Here is a 14943-nt window from a genome sequence, read left to right as displayed (position 1 = left end):
CTGTCACTTCTAAGGCCTTTGAAGTTTGGGGCATGAGGAGAGTTTGTGGCTGTAAAGGTTAGTTCTTTGGCCTCTGACAAGCTTCACTGAAAAAGACGCAAGGGCATAAGAATTCTCTGTAATGTCTTCATTCTGTCCAGGTAGTCTTCAAGACATTATGTTTCCATCCCCTCTGTTAATGACAAGTCTCAGAATACTCATTTTGACATTACTGGGTGGGGAGGATTCCCTGCAGAGGATGGCACGTGCAGGAGACGTATGGTTACGCTGCCTTTTGCTTGTGAGCTAGTACTCAGTGGGAATAGCACTGGGGGATGGAGAGAGACTCTCTCTTAACTGCTTCGTGTTTAACCCTTTCAGAGGACAGGTTCCCCCCCTCCATCATCGCTAATACAGGGCTGGTCTTAGATGAGAACTCCTCAAAGAAGATCACGACGCTGCAGCTCTCTGCCACAGACCAGGACAGCGAGCCAAACCAGCTCCAGTACAAGCTCACCAAGCAGCCGCAGCTGGGGCACCTGGAGCGTGTGTCCTCTCCAGGTTAGTAGGATGACATTTTGCTCGGTTGGGTGATCCTATCAGCAAAGCACTGCAGACCTCTTGAGTCCTAAAGATTTACTGTGGGAAAAACGAGCTTGGAGACAACTGCATAGTTATGCTTCCTGTTAGGAACTGATGGCCATTAGCCCAGAGAGCTGGAGAATAAGGTGCATGGTGTCACTGCAGCCCGATAATTGCAGATGAGGATGATTTTACGTCCCGTGCCTCGCCTGGTGGACTTAGCAGATCAGTCTAGTGCAGTGCTGTGTGAATCTCCTCTTTCAGGACTGACTGCTGCTTATGGGTGACAGGCAAACCTTCAGCCTTCTCTGTGACCACAATGAGTGCAGTACCCAAAAGAATCCATCCCATAATGACCGTGATAATAGAGCCCACGTTCTTGGGCAGATGCTTTCCTTTGTTTCCCTCAATACTGCCATTGCCCCTTGGACCTTAAACTCCAGCCTCATCTCCAGCTACATTCTGGAGAGGGGAAGGGGATTACACAGTCAGTTCTTTTTGTGGTGTGATGGTTCTGCTAACTAATGAAGTCTGGTAGTTCACGGAGGTTTTGACCAATCTTGTGAAACTCAGAAAACAATTCCATGCCAATATGATCTGAATTTCAGAGTTGCTTTTCATGCTCAGTTATCCACAAGAAGTATTAGTATCATACTCCTTTTTGTTGTAGTAGTTTACATCTGTGCTGTCATATGATAGGCTCTTCTGATGTAGATATTTCTTCTTAGAATTAGATTTCTCCTTGGCAAGACATGTAAGTGTGCTTGCTGTGTTTTCAGGATGCATTCAGTTCCTGTACAGCACAGATTCAGTGTGTGGTTTGCCTCGTAACCTCGCTGCGTAAGACGTACTCTGACAGGCGTGTTGTCAGAGTAGGAATAAAAAGAAAAAGAAGGATTTAAATAAGCAAATTCCCTGCTGGAAGGAGATAAAAACTTCTAGTGCTTTTGTCTGAGTTGTAAACTGAACGATGGCATTTGAAATAGATGGATTAAGGATTTGATTCCCCTTATTACTTAAGATGTGACGATTTGAATTGCTGTGCTTTTTTGGCTCTGTGGTGGACTGAAAAAGGTACAGGGTTGTGCACTGTGAAAGAGCTGTTCTCAGGATGTACATGACCTAAACCTAAGGAGACGGTGCTCGAAAGAAGACGCAAACCTTTGGAGCGAATGAGCTCAGAAGAAGCCTGGGCTGACCAACCATTCCTGAGTCATTTATTTATGCTAGCTCTCTCTATCTTAGCTATGTGCCATACTTGCCTGCTACCATTTAACATGATAAACTAGTGAAAACCTTTTTTTCAGGGTTTTTGTTGTTGATAAGAGCAAGAAAAATTGACAAATGCAGCAGTAAGGGTTAAAGGCTCGAGTGCTTTTTAAAATTGGTTTTGACCGCCTTTCTGTGCGTGTCACACATAAGGACCTGTGGAAGCGTCAGTATAAATCAGGGTGGAAAATGGGGCTTAAGTCTGTTCTACGTGCTGGCGTACAAGAAGGGGAAAATAAAGCAGAGAGTTTGAGGATGTTTTTGTAAGCTATGAGGCTGGGAATCTCCTGCCCGTAGTCAGCGATACCGTGGTTACATCAGTCCTTTGTGGCAGTGAGAATGGAAGAAAAAATATCAAAACATGTCATGTTTTTGCAGCAGTTTTTTCTCTTGTTCTATGACAAGCAGCTCATCCTGAACAGGGTGTGCTAGCTGAGGTGTTGTAGAATTTTAAGTCTGTAACTAAGTTTATACTTCAGTTTGTAGGGGTGCCTTTTTTCATTGAGAAGCTGTTGAGCAGTGCCTATGAAATACGTGGTACAATATGAATTAGAGCATAGCCAGTCAATACCAAACACTTAACGGCTGCGTATGTCCAACACCCTGTGTTTTTCCCTGCCTCACTCTTTCTATACACATTATCCCCTATTGTTCTTTTTCTAGGGAAAAAAATCAGCTCTTTCAGCCAGGCAGACTTGGCCTCTCACAGCATCCAGTATGTTCACACTAGTGACGCTGAAAAGCATACCGATGCCTTCACCTTCTCTGTGTCTGATGGAACAAATGAGGTAGGTCCCAGCATGGATTTTGCCCTGAGTCTGAGCAGGTTGTTGATTCTGTAGGATGTGCTGGGAGTCTGTTCTCATGTCCTGTCAAGAGGGAGATTCCTATAGCATAGGAAATAAAAAAAGCCATAAATAAGCTTGTAATTGAGCAATAGTCTTCCCTGCTGCGAGAGATGTTATGTACCACAGGGTGGGTAAGAGCTCTGTGAAGGGAAGGACAGCTACCTGAGGTTTAGGCCCACGAGACTGATTTACCAACGTCTGATTTTCTTCTGTCTACCGCTTGCTCGTGGAGATCAGCTTTGATCCAGTGCATTGATAAAGCACCCAGAAGCACAGTTAGACCTTCAAGAGAGGTCTGCTTCCTACTTTCTGAAAGGGAAAAATTGTAGCTGCAAATAGAGGGAAAGGGACAAAGTAGAGTGAGTGGTGGAGGGAAGAGCGGGTGACTACGTACATCACAGAAAGCGGAAGAAATTAGTGGGGAGGGATAGAAGAGATCATGTTTATACAATCCTCGCTTAGGAGCTCTTGTTCACTCGCTAAATGAAGTCCAGAAGGAAGTGACCCAATCTCAGTGGGTCACTCTAATCTCCTTACAGTGTTACTGTTTCAGTGGAGTTGTGCTCTTGTTCAACTGAATTCACCATGCGAGACCTTTCCTCCTGTTCCAGGTCAGTCAGACATTTGACATCACCATAAACCCTGTGGATGATTCCTTACCTGTAGTGCAAAGCTTTGGGATGAGAGTTCAGGAAGGTGTGAGAAAAACCATCACAGAGTTTGAGCTTAAAGCAACAGACGCTGACACGAAGGTGAGGTTCCTCAGTCGCTTTGCTGCACATGGGGGCTATCAGAAAAGCGGGCTCGTGTTCAGAGAGCGAGTGTCATCCCTCCCTGCGCACACCCTGTCTGATAACAACTTCAAACAAAGAGCTTGTGGGAGGCCCAGTTTATATATAAATAGATGGATGACTGAACAAAGCATAGCGCTGGCTTGAGAAACACGTGCTACATCTGGGATGTCTCCGATACACAGATAAATCAAAACCTGCACACAAAATATTTGCGTGTTATCATCAGAGCGAACCCTTGCCCGGTCCCTCTCCAAACCTGGTGGATTTGAGCTGAGCTTAAATCTTGATGCCGAATTTATGCTTGGCACAGATGAAAATGGCATGTCCTCGTGCTCCTTCCGGGTCTGGCTTTGGGAGAGAGAAGAGGACAGGCAGAGCTCAGGGTGAATCAGTTCAGGGTCATCAGCTTCATCGCCCTGTCTCCTCGGTGCAGGTTGAGGCAATTACCTTCACAGTCGTTCAGCCCCCTCGACATGGCCTGATTGAACACACCAGCAATGGGCAGCAGTACCACCAAACCGCCACCTTCACGATGGATGACATTTACCAGAACCGCATCAGCTACAGTCACGATGGAAGCAACTCGCTGAAGGATCGCTTTGCTTTCACTGTGTCTGATGGGACCAATCCCTTCTTCGTTATGGAGGATGGAGGAAAGAAGGTAAAGGGATGAAGGGAGGTGAGATAGACTGCAGAGGTAGCTGCCTCAGAGGAGGCAGACTTGGCAGAAGATAAAGGCTGAATATTCTTGGTTATGTGATGCTTTATTGCTTGTTCAGTGGTGTAACAGCAAGTTTTGTGGACGCATATTTGCTCTGGGATCTTGGTCCTAATGAAGCAGACAGGGAGCTGGGGTGAAAATATGGTGACCAAGGCTCTGACTCCCAAAGTAACAGCTGTCTCTCTGAAACTTCGTCAGGTTATGACGGCAGCACCACAGCGCTTCAGAGTGGACATTCTCCCTGTGGACGATGGGACACCCAGGGTGGTCACCAACCAGGGTTTGCAGTGGCTGGAGTACGTGGATGGCAAGGTAACTGGTTGCCTGGGTTTGGATTAGGATGTTTCTCAGGTTGTTTCAGAAGAAGGGACTTCACACGAGGGCACTGTGATCCTTTGGCGTTTTTGTTCCTGTGATAGACCGCAAGTGCCCCTCTTTGCTCTTGGAGAAGACAGAGGTGTGCAGGGATGCCTGCACTGTGGCTCTGTTGGCTAATCCAGACAGTGTGGCTCCAGAGCACACATTTACTTCCTGTTCAAGCTCTCTGGCTCAGGCAGCTTCTGCCCACCTTACCAGGTAGAGGTGTTCTGCCCCCTGTGTCTCCTCCCCAAGACACTCTATCTTCAGTTTTGCTGAAGACAGGGATGATTATATGACATGATTATAAGCTACAACAGCTGCACTGAAGATGTATGGCTTTCAAGATATAGGAATTTCTTACTGTGGCATGCCTTTGTTTTGCCGAAGTCTAAACAAAACCACAGGGAACGTTTCCTTGTGCTCATTTTTGAGAACCGAGTGTTAACGGAAAAGAAGTACCTCAGTCCTTCCCAGGAAAAAAGAGTTGGAAGGTGCAGTATTAAGGAATTGTGTTGAGACGTGGTTTTCTCAGCTCAAATTCCTGTCTTCAGAAAAAGTGGTCCTACAGTCTCATGCGGTTGAATTCTCTCTCTTATTTTCTTTTGCTTTTAAAGGTGTTTTCTTTTTAAAGGGAAAGCAAAATGTTGCGACACTGAGGCAGGTCTGTATGAGGTCATTTGAAAGTGTGTTACTGTAGGCTGACTAAAGCAGCGTGAACAGTCCTGAGTGCAGCACTGAAATCGAGGCTGACTGCAAGCGCTTTTGTCAAAGTCAGGGCTCACCTCGGCGTCATTGCAGTCAGTGGAGTGATAGTTTACAGTTGAAACCAGAAGGTTTGTCATAGCTTTTAGCCTCAACTCGGTAGGGCTCGGCAGCGTGTTTTGAATTTGCTTTTCTTGGAATCACGTGTTCTTTAATGATTATTATTAAGCCAGATCTGTGGCAGAATTTGAGTCCTTCCTGTGCTATGTGACTTGATGTGGGGTGTGCCAAGGGCTCCACAGCCCTTGTGTGTCCAAGGCCCCTCTGTTCTAAGGTTTTAAACCTCCCAGCATCTTCCTCATGGAGCGCTGCAGGATGGTTGATTTTTTTTGGGGTGACTGATTAAAAACACTTGCACTGCTTGATCTCCAGAGTCTAACTCCATTGGTTTGGCTTTAATCCAGGCAACAAATCTAATCACTAAGAAGGAATTACTGACGATGGATCCTGACACAGATGACAAACAGCTGATTTATGAGATAACAAATGGTCCCAGGAATGGTTATGTGGAGAACAAGCTGAAACCGGGAAAAGCTGTGGCCGCGTTTTCTCAGGGTATGGAAGATGGGCTGTGTGTTGTCGCTTTTTTCCTTCAGCTGCTTCAGTTTGTCTGAGTAGCGTATATATGAGGGGAAAAAACGGTGGGAAGGGCAAAGACAAGGGGTAAAATCATAGTACTGACTACAGGGTAGTCTCACTGCCTGATCAGGGGAGTGGTGCTCTCTTTTTGAAGGCTCAAGATTTTGTCCAAAAATAAGAAGTGAACTTCACTTCTTGTCAGTTGCAGAAATCCTGCAATTTTTGCCTTCCTGTGTCCCTCGATATGCCTCGGCTCTCCAGGTTAGAGCTAGAGATTTGGTTTGGCACGTTATAGGTTGTAGATTTTGCGTGTTATCCTAAGGTTGGTGAGGTGTTTATCCAGCAGTGCGAAGTCAACAGCATGTGGAAAGTTCGCTCTTCTGGGACCGTGGGTCCTCCGCTAGCAACAGGAGGTGAGGGAGTGACTCTGCTTCCTACCCACTGTGCTTTTTCTGCTTGCTCCCTCCAGCCTCCCCCAGGCAGGATGAGAGTGAATGGGCAGCACGGCCTTCAGCATTGCTGGCAGTGTGGTTTGTGGAGCCTCGCACTGTGCTGCACCGAGTCCTATACAGATGATGTCAGCAGTTCTGTCTGTCCCTTGCCATCAGGCCCTGCCAGCAGAGCCTGGTGTCCTGTGTACTCAGGGAAAAAAAGAGGGAAAAATAAGGAGGGAAAAAAAGAGGAAAAGGCCCATGTTATTTTAGAGCCGGAACATCTCAGCAGTGAGAAGCCCCACTGGGGCATCCCAGCTTATGGAAAAGAGCTGAAACGTGCTGCACAAGCGAAGTCATATTCCATGCATTTGATCAAAACTGCTTTAAATTTACCTTCTTTTTAAATACTGCAAATAACAACTAGACAAGGGGATGACTTGTCGCTGCTTGTAGGCTGGCTTTTGACTGTGGAAGTTAGAAAAGCTGCAGCAGCGTGAAGGACCTGTGGAGATCCTGATGCTGTGGCTGTGTGGGTGCACATGTCTATGTTGCTCATTTGTAAAAGTGCTGATGTTCTGCGTGGGCTCATTGGATGTCTCCTCCCACAGAGGACGTCAACCAGGGCCTCATTCGGTACGTGATGCGTGAGGAGAAGATTCAGGAGACTGTGGACAGTTTTCAGTTCCTCGTGAAGGACAGCAAACCCAATGTGGTCCGTGACAACGTCTTCCACATCCAGTGGTCTCTCCTCAGCTTTATGTATACCAGGTAAAGGACATGGGGCTTGTCTGGGTTGAGCCAGGCTGAACTCTCTAATATGTGACGGGCCTACAACGTGAGAGGAAATTTCTGGGGCAGTTACCATCAGTTAAGCCTGTTTCTTGATGCCTGGTCAGGACTGAGGACTTGCTATAGCACCACACGCAGCAGATGTGCTGCTGATTTGTAGGTGTGCTGGGGGGAGCCGACCACGTGTTTCAGTGAGAAAGGCCTGCTGGATTACACCCTGGAGCAGGGTTGCTCAGTGCTGACATCTGCCCACGTCCCTGGCTTTTAGCATTCTGTGGATTTTCAGTTCAAACAGCACTTGAGATGGTGGTGTCAGTATGAACACGTAGTTTGCTCTTCGGCTTGAAGGTCCTGCCAGTGCCCTCAGCGTGTGTATTAAGTAGTGCCTGTTATTTGTCTCTGCTCAATGCATTTCCAGCTACAACGTCAGTGAGAGCGCTGGCTCTGTGAGCGTCACCGTGCGGCGGATTGGTAACCTCAACCAGTATGCCATTGTCTTGTGCCGCACGGAGCAGGGAACAGCCACTTCCAGCTCTGGTTCACGGTCTGGAGAGCACGACTATGTGGAGTATGCAGGGCAGGTAGGCTGGGGATGGGGGCAGGGGGAAGCAGCAGCTAACCTTCTGTCTGTATATCCTGGGGTGACAGTGAAAGCCGGAGGGCAGGGCACACTGGGTGTGCTGGTGGAGGGCAGCAGCTTGCTTCTGATCGTCATGGCTAAGCTTGTAAGCTGGGTTATGTTTTCACCTGTATCCCAGCATGGAATGCCTGGGCACTGCTGTTATGTTGCTTTTTTTAACCCTGACATCTCCCTTGTCCTGTGTGATTGATGCATAGTGAGGGTGAGAAGGATGGAGGGGCAGGGCCCAGCACTTAAAAGATGGAGCACGATGCTCACGGAATCATTTCTGTGCTTCTTAGAAGGCTGGAAAGTCATGTGGCTGTCATCTAAATCATTAGTCTGCATTTAAACACAGTAGCATGTAAAATTCATCTCCTAGAAAAGCACCTGAGTTGGGATTTTTAAGTCCGTAGGAGGAAAAGCACTCGTTTGTTACAGTGCTCCTACTGTTGGCCATTGCAGCTATTGGGCGTGAGCTTCCCATCCGTGATTTGTGCTTTTCCCTGTTCCTCCACATGGAAGCATAGTGCAGTGCAGTGCTGTGTGTTTTCCACCTAATCAGTTACTCGTTCTGTTTTTGCCTTCATCTTCAAGAGCCAAAACTCCTGAAGATTTGGCTGCACAGAGGGTGTGTAGATAGTTGCTATGACTTTTCTCCGACCCCAGCCATTTCTTCCTCCACTATTCTTAGAACTGAGACCCCAGAATTTTGTTAGGGGTTCCACTGTCATCTCAGTGCTGCGCATGGGATAGTCACCTCTATCCTTTCACTTAGTTTCCTTCATTATGCAGTTAAGGATTGCAGTAAACATTCTCAGCAAAGCACTGGGAATTTGTAGTCATGTCTTTTTACCCAAAGGCTGCTTGGAAACATTCAGATAGCCCGCTTTTCCTGCGGATTAACTCTTTCTCTCTTGTCCTGTACAGAGTGTAAATGCCTGAGTTTTACAGCTGTTGGTAATTTGGTAGAAGTGTTACCCTAACTTTGAGCATATTCCAGCTTGTACTCCTTTCAGTTTAAGTAAATGTTGTGTCTGTGAGTGAAGTTCATGAAGTGTTCATCACAAGACCTCTGTCGCTTGGTGAAGTTTATGGTCCCTGTGATTTTAAGATTACGCTTCGCAGTAGTCTTGGGAAATCAGAAATATTACAGGCTTGCCTGGATAGGAATGTCACTTAGAGTCATGCAGAAGTCTGAAAGCTTGACTGAGAACAGAAGGCCTGGGGGCCTGCCTACACACTGAGTTTGCTGCTGCCTTTGACCTCTGCTATCATTTATCCTGGGCTAAGGTTTGGTGTGCAATGCTGCTTGTACAGGGTGTATACCTGGGGCAAGGTTAAGGTGGGAAGGGCAGGAAAGTTTCAGACTCCTGCAGCCCGCTTGCTGCCTTCCAGGTGCAGTTTGAGGAGAGGGAAGACACCAAGGCCTGCACCATTGTCATTAACGATGACGATGTCTTTGAGAGCACCGAGAGCTTCACCGTGGAGCTCAGCATGCCAGCTTATGCTCTGCTGGGCAACATCACCCGGGCCACAGTCACCATCGCGGACCCCGAGGATGAGCCCATGCTGCAGTTCGACAGGAAGGCGTACCACGTCAGCGAGAGTGCTGGGTTTCTCTCTGCGCCTGTAGAAAGGAAAGGTGGGTTGAATCTGAACCCACCCTGCCAGAAGGTGGATGAGGAGCCCTGGAGATTATAGCCAGCAGGAGACAGGTCGCCATGAGGCACCTGTGTACAGGCTGTGAAATAGATTTGTGGTACAACTGAGATGGCGAGAAACAACGCTCGAGTGATGGCTTAATTTTTGCTTATTCCCCAGTTCTGCTTTAAAGATTGTCCCACCAAGTCAAAGCTCCCTGCTCTTGAGTCCCTCTCTTTTCTCAGGGTGAGCAGGAGCAGCCCCCTGTGTTCATTTGCCGTTTCTCTGTGATCTAGGTACTGTGTTTCTTGTGAACCCTACCACTGTACCCTGCACTCTTTTGTAGGCAAGTGCCGAAGTGCCATCTGTTTCCTGGACATAGAAACCAAGGGTTCAAATTCGGAGTGTGCCTGGAAGCGAGAGCTTGGGCCGCTTTGGTGCAAGTTTAGGAGAAGGGATGGTGTTCTTCCCACCTTCTGTAGCGAATGCTGCTTTACTGTTTAAGTCAACAGTGTCTGATTTCCTCTACCAAGTAGAGTAAACGTATTTCCATGAGGTTACATTCTTTCTGTTGCATTTCAGGAGATGCTGGCAGCACTGTGTCTGCTGTTTGCTACACTGTCCCCAAATCAGCCAAAGGAAGCAGCCTTTATATGCTGGAGTCGGGCTCAGACTTCAAGTCCCGGGGGATGACAGATGACAGCCGCATAGTTTTTGGACCAGGTGTTACCATGTCGACATGTGATGTCATGCTGATCGATGACAGCGAATATGAAGAAGAAGAGGAGTTTGAGATAGTATTGGCCGATGCTTCAGATAATGCACGCATCGGCAGCCGGGCTTCAGCCAGCGTCTTCATCGGTGGCCCCAACGATGCCTCAACGGTGTTCCTGGGAAATGCCACATTTACCGTCAGTGAGGCTGCAGGTGAAGAGTGGCAGGGGCTTTCACCAGGGTGAGGTGTCAGAACGAGTGACTTGCAGCGCAGCAGCAGCATCATGTAGTATCCGTGGAAGGTTATAATGTTTCCTTCCTGCCCTGAGTCCGGGGGGGGGGGGGGGTGCTGAGAGTCGTTCTTTGCAACAGCATTCCGTGAGGGGCAACAGTGATGGAAAAAGCACCCGCTGACGGTCGAGGAATGTTTTTGTTGTGCGAGCCTGCTTTCTGATCTTGGTTCTCTCTCACAATACAGGAAACATTGAAATTCCAGTCCTCAGGCACGGACCTGATCTCTCAACCGCCACCTCGGTGTGGTGTGCCACTCGGACGTCAGACCCTCCATCCGCCAGCCCTGGAGTTGATTATGTCCCCAGCTCCAGAAAAATAGAGTTCAGGCCGGGCAAGACTGAAGAGGTGAGGAGCCACTTAGTCTCTTGATGAGTGTGCTCCGTATGTGGGTGCTTCTCTCTCGTGTATGGTACACTCTGTGTTTGCCATTTGACCATTTTGCAAATCCACCTGAGGTTTGTAAATGAAACTGCTATGCAGATTCACATCAGATTAGCACTGCAGCTGGAAAAGATTGTCAGACCACCTCTCCTAGAGTAAAGGTTGGCTGTTGCCTTTTCTCCGAACTGATATTTAGGACGTTAGGACATTGTTGCCATTGATTAGCAACTTTAGAAAAGTCTTGATGTAATTTCAGCTTTAGACAGCCAAAAACGAGCGCCAGGAAGGGAGCTTTACATTTTTAAAAGCAGGACTTCTGCTTTCCTTCTAGTTCTGCACTCTGACAATCCTGGATGATGCTCAGTACCCAGTGATAGAAGGGCTGGAGACATTTGTTGTTTATCTGAGCTCACCCCACGGAGCTGAGCTGATAAAGCCCTTCCAAGCGATTGTGGCCATTAGTGACATCATCCAAGATGGTAAGTTGTCCACTGCAGCTCCGTCTGGTCTGCCTAGCTTCTTAACACTTGAGTGCTGCAAGAAGCTAGTCCAAGTGAGGTTACTCCTGTTTTCCTGGGATCCTCCTGTTCCATGTGGATGTCCTGTTCCCGTCCATGCATCACTGTTCTCGTGTGCTTGGAGACTTCAGAAGGGCCGGACGTGAATTCTGCTGTAGCGTTCACTCTCAGCCATGCTTCTCTGCACACAACTCTGTCCTCATTCATTCTTTCTGTGGACTGAAGTCTCTACTAACAATGTGAGGATGTTTCATCTCCTGTTGTTGTTGTTTCTCTTCTTTTCATTGCTCTTTTCTCCTATTTCTCTTCCTCTGTCATGTTTGCTTCTTTAAGGACAACACGCACTTCTGCTGCTATAGCTATTTTTACAATGTCTGTCCACAGACAGTAGGATAATGCTTTGAGACCTAGCACACATTTCAGTACTTGTAATCCCTTTGTAACATGCCCCATAAACGTAATCCTGCCCCGCCAGCCCTGTCTTGCTCTTCAGCACATTGGAACTGCACCACAGTGTTAGCAAAGGAGCAGGTTTCAGGAACCACTGAAACAGGTGACTGAAAGGCAGTGAACAGGGGTAATATTTTTTCTGAAGTGCCGTGGGGTCAACCAGCTCCATGTGCTTTGAAAGGCAGATAGCAGTCATGTTCGCTTGTTAATTTGAAATGAAATCCTTTACTGAGGCACAATAAAGCTGCCGTTTCATTCTTTGTCTCTCAGACTGTGTGCAACCATTCTGCAAGGGTGTATGTGCCTCGATCTCTTCCTGGCACCGTGGAACTGACTCATCTCTCTGGGATGTCAGTGTTGCCTGATTTCTTTTTGCCTCCCGCAGTACCGAGCATGCAGTTCACCAAGGATGCGTTCACGGTGAGGGAAAAGGAGGGTGCGCTACACATCCCCATCTTCCGCACCGGCGACCTGAGCTACGAATCCTCCGTGAGGTGCTACACCCAGAGCCTGACAGCCGAGGTCACGGAGGACTTCGCAGAGAGGAGAAATGCAGACGAGTCCCGCATCACTTTCTTAAAAGGGGAGAAGGTAAGCTGAACCTGGCTTACAGGGAGAGTGAAGAATCAGTGAGAAGAAAGGCGCAGATCTCTTCCTTGACTCCGTTGTGTTAGAGGGAGCTGACGGTGGCTGTCAGGACTGGCTTCAGAGATACTGAAGATCACAAATCCTTTCTGATTTTGGAAATACGACTCATCTCTGAATTGAAGGTCTTTGTTTCACGACAAAACTGGTTAAGACGTGCAATGCAAATCCTCTGTCAATCAGACTCGGGATTGTTGTAGCAAACAAGGATGGATTTGCAGAAGTGGATGTTGTCTGTATGCTCTCTTATCATGTAATTGTGTTTTTCCACGCTGAGTAGCCTTAAAAATAGAAGGGTGCTTTTTCCACGGCTGACAGTACTCAGACATGAAATCCAGACAGTGAGAAAACAGGGTAATCTTCCAGCGGCTTCAGGGTAATCTTCAGTGTCTTCTATTATCTCCTCTTCACTTGGCTTTAGGTGAAAAACTGCAGTGTTTACATCAGTGATGACTCTGCCTTTGAACCAGAGGAGCGGTTCCATGTCTATCTTGGTAGCCCTCTTGGAAACCATTGGAGTGGAGCTCAGATTGGGAAGATAGACATGGCTACTGTGACCATCACCAATGATGAAGATGGTAAGGGAGTAGGCTCAACAAGGTTGTGGGAGTTATGGTGTAGGGTGCGATTTCGAGGCCATCAGCACAGTCACATCAAGCTCATTCTCTTAATCACATGAACCCCTTCAGTCACGTGGTCCCATTAGATCTATTTTGTTGGGTTGTTTCTTATGGAAATACGGGTTTGTTTGCTGGAGAACTACAGACTTGTGTGCTGGACCGTCACATGGTCACTGCTGAGGGGGCTCTGTGCACTGATCTGATCGTATGGGTGGTATCAGGTAACACCCAGATGGATTCACTGTTTGTCCCACGCCCCTGCAATTGTATCGGTCTCAGCTGTGCTTCCCCTGGGAGATGTTGCTTTTTCTCCAGTGTCTCGTCCTGGAGAGGTCCACGGAGAAAGAAGGAGGATCCCAGGTCCCCCAGTTTTGATGGGGGATGGAGGCTATAGCACCACTGCACAGAATAGATCGAGTCCACGTGGTTCAGTGCAAAGCAGGGCTGTAACGTTTGTATGCCATCCTCTGAAGCCCAACCGTAGGTGTGGGTCTTTGCCCACTCCTTGCTGTAGTTCACATCCAACCCTTACAGCCGCAGCTTTGGCCCCTGCTTTGAAGAGCCCCCTGATCTGAAGACCTGTAGATACAGTCTATAAGGAGCTGGGTTTGGCTCAGCACGGTTGCTGAGTACATTCATTTCATCTGTGAACAGCTGTGCAAACGTGGAGTTTTTTTCTTCGCCGCTTTTTCTTTACAGCACCCACCATTGAGTTTGAAGAAGCTGCATACCAAGTGCGGGAGCCGCCTGGACCGGAGGGCATTGCTGCTTTAAATATCAAAGTGGTCCGCAGAGGGGATCAGAACAGGACCTCAAAGGTGCGCTGCAGCACTCGTGATGGCTCCGCTCAGGCCGGAGTGGATTACTACCCCAAGAGTCGAGTGCTCAAGTTCGGCCCAGGTAAAGAGTTCTTGGAGGGGAAGTCGGATTTGGTGGTGTCACCACAGACATTTAGTGTGTGTTAGAAAGGAGCGTTGAAGGGAAACGTTAGATTTGGACCAAGAGACTTTTTGCCTTAGACTCGCAACACTGCACCTGTTTAACTGCTCCGTTAAAATAAACTGCATGAAGTGTAAGAAGACATCGTATAGCCTTAGATTCGGGGGTTTCGATTTCATTTGCAGTTTCGTCTTGGGTTCTCCGCAGTGTCTGTGGGAGAAAACACGCAGTTCTTAGAACAGCTGTAACAGGTCATTTCTCCATTCCCCTTGCTGTCTTAATCATTCTCACATCCATCACCCCGAAGTAGTGGCTTCTCCTCTGAGCACCAGTGCCCTCTGCTCAAAATACGAAGTGCTCAGCTGCTATCCAAGCAGGATGGCAATGAGAGAGGGAATGAAGGCCTAGCGGTGGAGAGGTCTTGGCTGAGGAGGCTGTAAGGAGACAGAAAGACGACCGAGACTTCCACTTGCTAGAACTTGAAAAGTGCTTGCAAAGATGGGAAGACCAGCCCAAATATTGCCTCGTATTCTCTTGAGTACATTCAGTCACTCAGTTTGTTTTCTTACTGGTTAGTTTTCTTGTGATTTTTTTTCTTTTTCTTTTTCTGGTAATGTATTTCAAATAAACTATATGAGGACGTAAAATGTGGTATTTTCACAAGTGTGATTCTCCTGGGCCGTAGCCCTGCCTGCTGATGCAGCAGTAATTTTGTGATGCAAAATGGCTGATTTGTTGGACGGAGGGCCTTCAGAACAGTCCTCTGTACCAGAAGCACTGATATCTAGCAAAGGGGTCCTTCTAGGTTCAGCAGAGATCTTTCCGGATCCTCTAAAAGCGTAGATCGTGTTGCTGAGACAAAAGCTGTCATGAAGCAATTCTGCCTGCTGGTATGAGAGAGAATAGAGATGTGCACTGCAGAGGTGGGATATTCTGCAGATTATAGACTTGTCACAGACAGCTAATATAAGACAGGCATTATTAATCCTCTCATGGCATCTG

At 47.7% G+C, this 14943-nt stretch overlaps 1 protein-coding gene across 1 annotated transcript in view; it reads left to right on the top strand.

Annotated features, from left to right (window-relative positions):
* Window positions 1-14943, top strand: part of FRAS1 (Fraser extracellular matrix complex subunit 1) — a 166212-nt gene that overhangs the window by 133932 nt on the left and 17337 nt on the right. The window contains exons 46-60 of the mRNA XM_065736478.1: window positions 361-540; window positions 2494-2618; window positions 3290-3430; window positions 3906-4133; window positions 4392-4505; window positions 5720-5870; window positions 6937-7096; window positions 7536-7698; window positions 9135-9381; window positions 9963-10307; window positions 10573-10733; window positions 11101-11248; window positions 12123-12328; window positions 12804-12960; window positions 13702-13902. Coding sequence (XP_065592550.1) covers window positions 361-540; window positions 2494-2618; window positions 3290-3430; window positions 3906-4133; window positions 4392-4505; window positions 5720-5870; window positions 6937-7096; window positions 7536-7698; window positions 9135-9381; window positions 9963-10307; window positions 10573-10733; window positions 11101-11248; window positions 12123-12328; window positions 12804-12960; window positions 13702-13902 — 2727 coding nt within the window. The remainder of the gene's footprint in view (window positions 1-360; window positions 541-2493; window positions 2619-3289; window positions 3431-3905; window positions 4134-4391; window positions 4506-5719; window positions 5871-6936; window positions 7097-7535; window positions 7699-9134; window positions 9382-9962; window positions 10308-10572; window positions 10734-11100; window positions 11249-12122; window positions 12329-12803; window positions 12961-13701; window positions 13903-14943) is intronic.

Source organism: Cyrtonyx montezumae, unplaced genomic scaffold (assembly GCF_038088225.1).
Source record: "Cyrtonyx montezumae isolate F1298 unplaced genomic scaffold, pur_monq_1.0 scaffold_2, whole genome shotgun sequence".
In the NCBI taxonomy this organism is placed as follows: domain Eukaryota; kingdom Metazoa; phylum Chordata; class Aves; order Galliformes; family Odontophoridae; genus Cyrtonyx; species Cyrtonyx montezumae.
The sequence above is the reverse complement of the archived record's forward strand: the minus strand, read 5'-3'. Positions and strand labels throughout refer to the sequence as shown.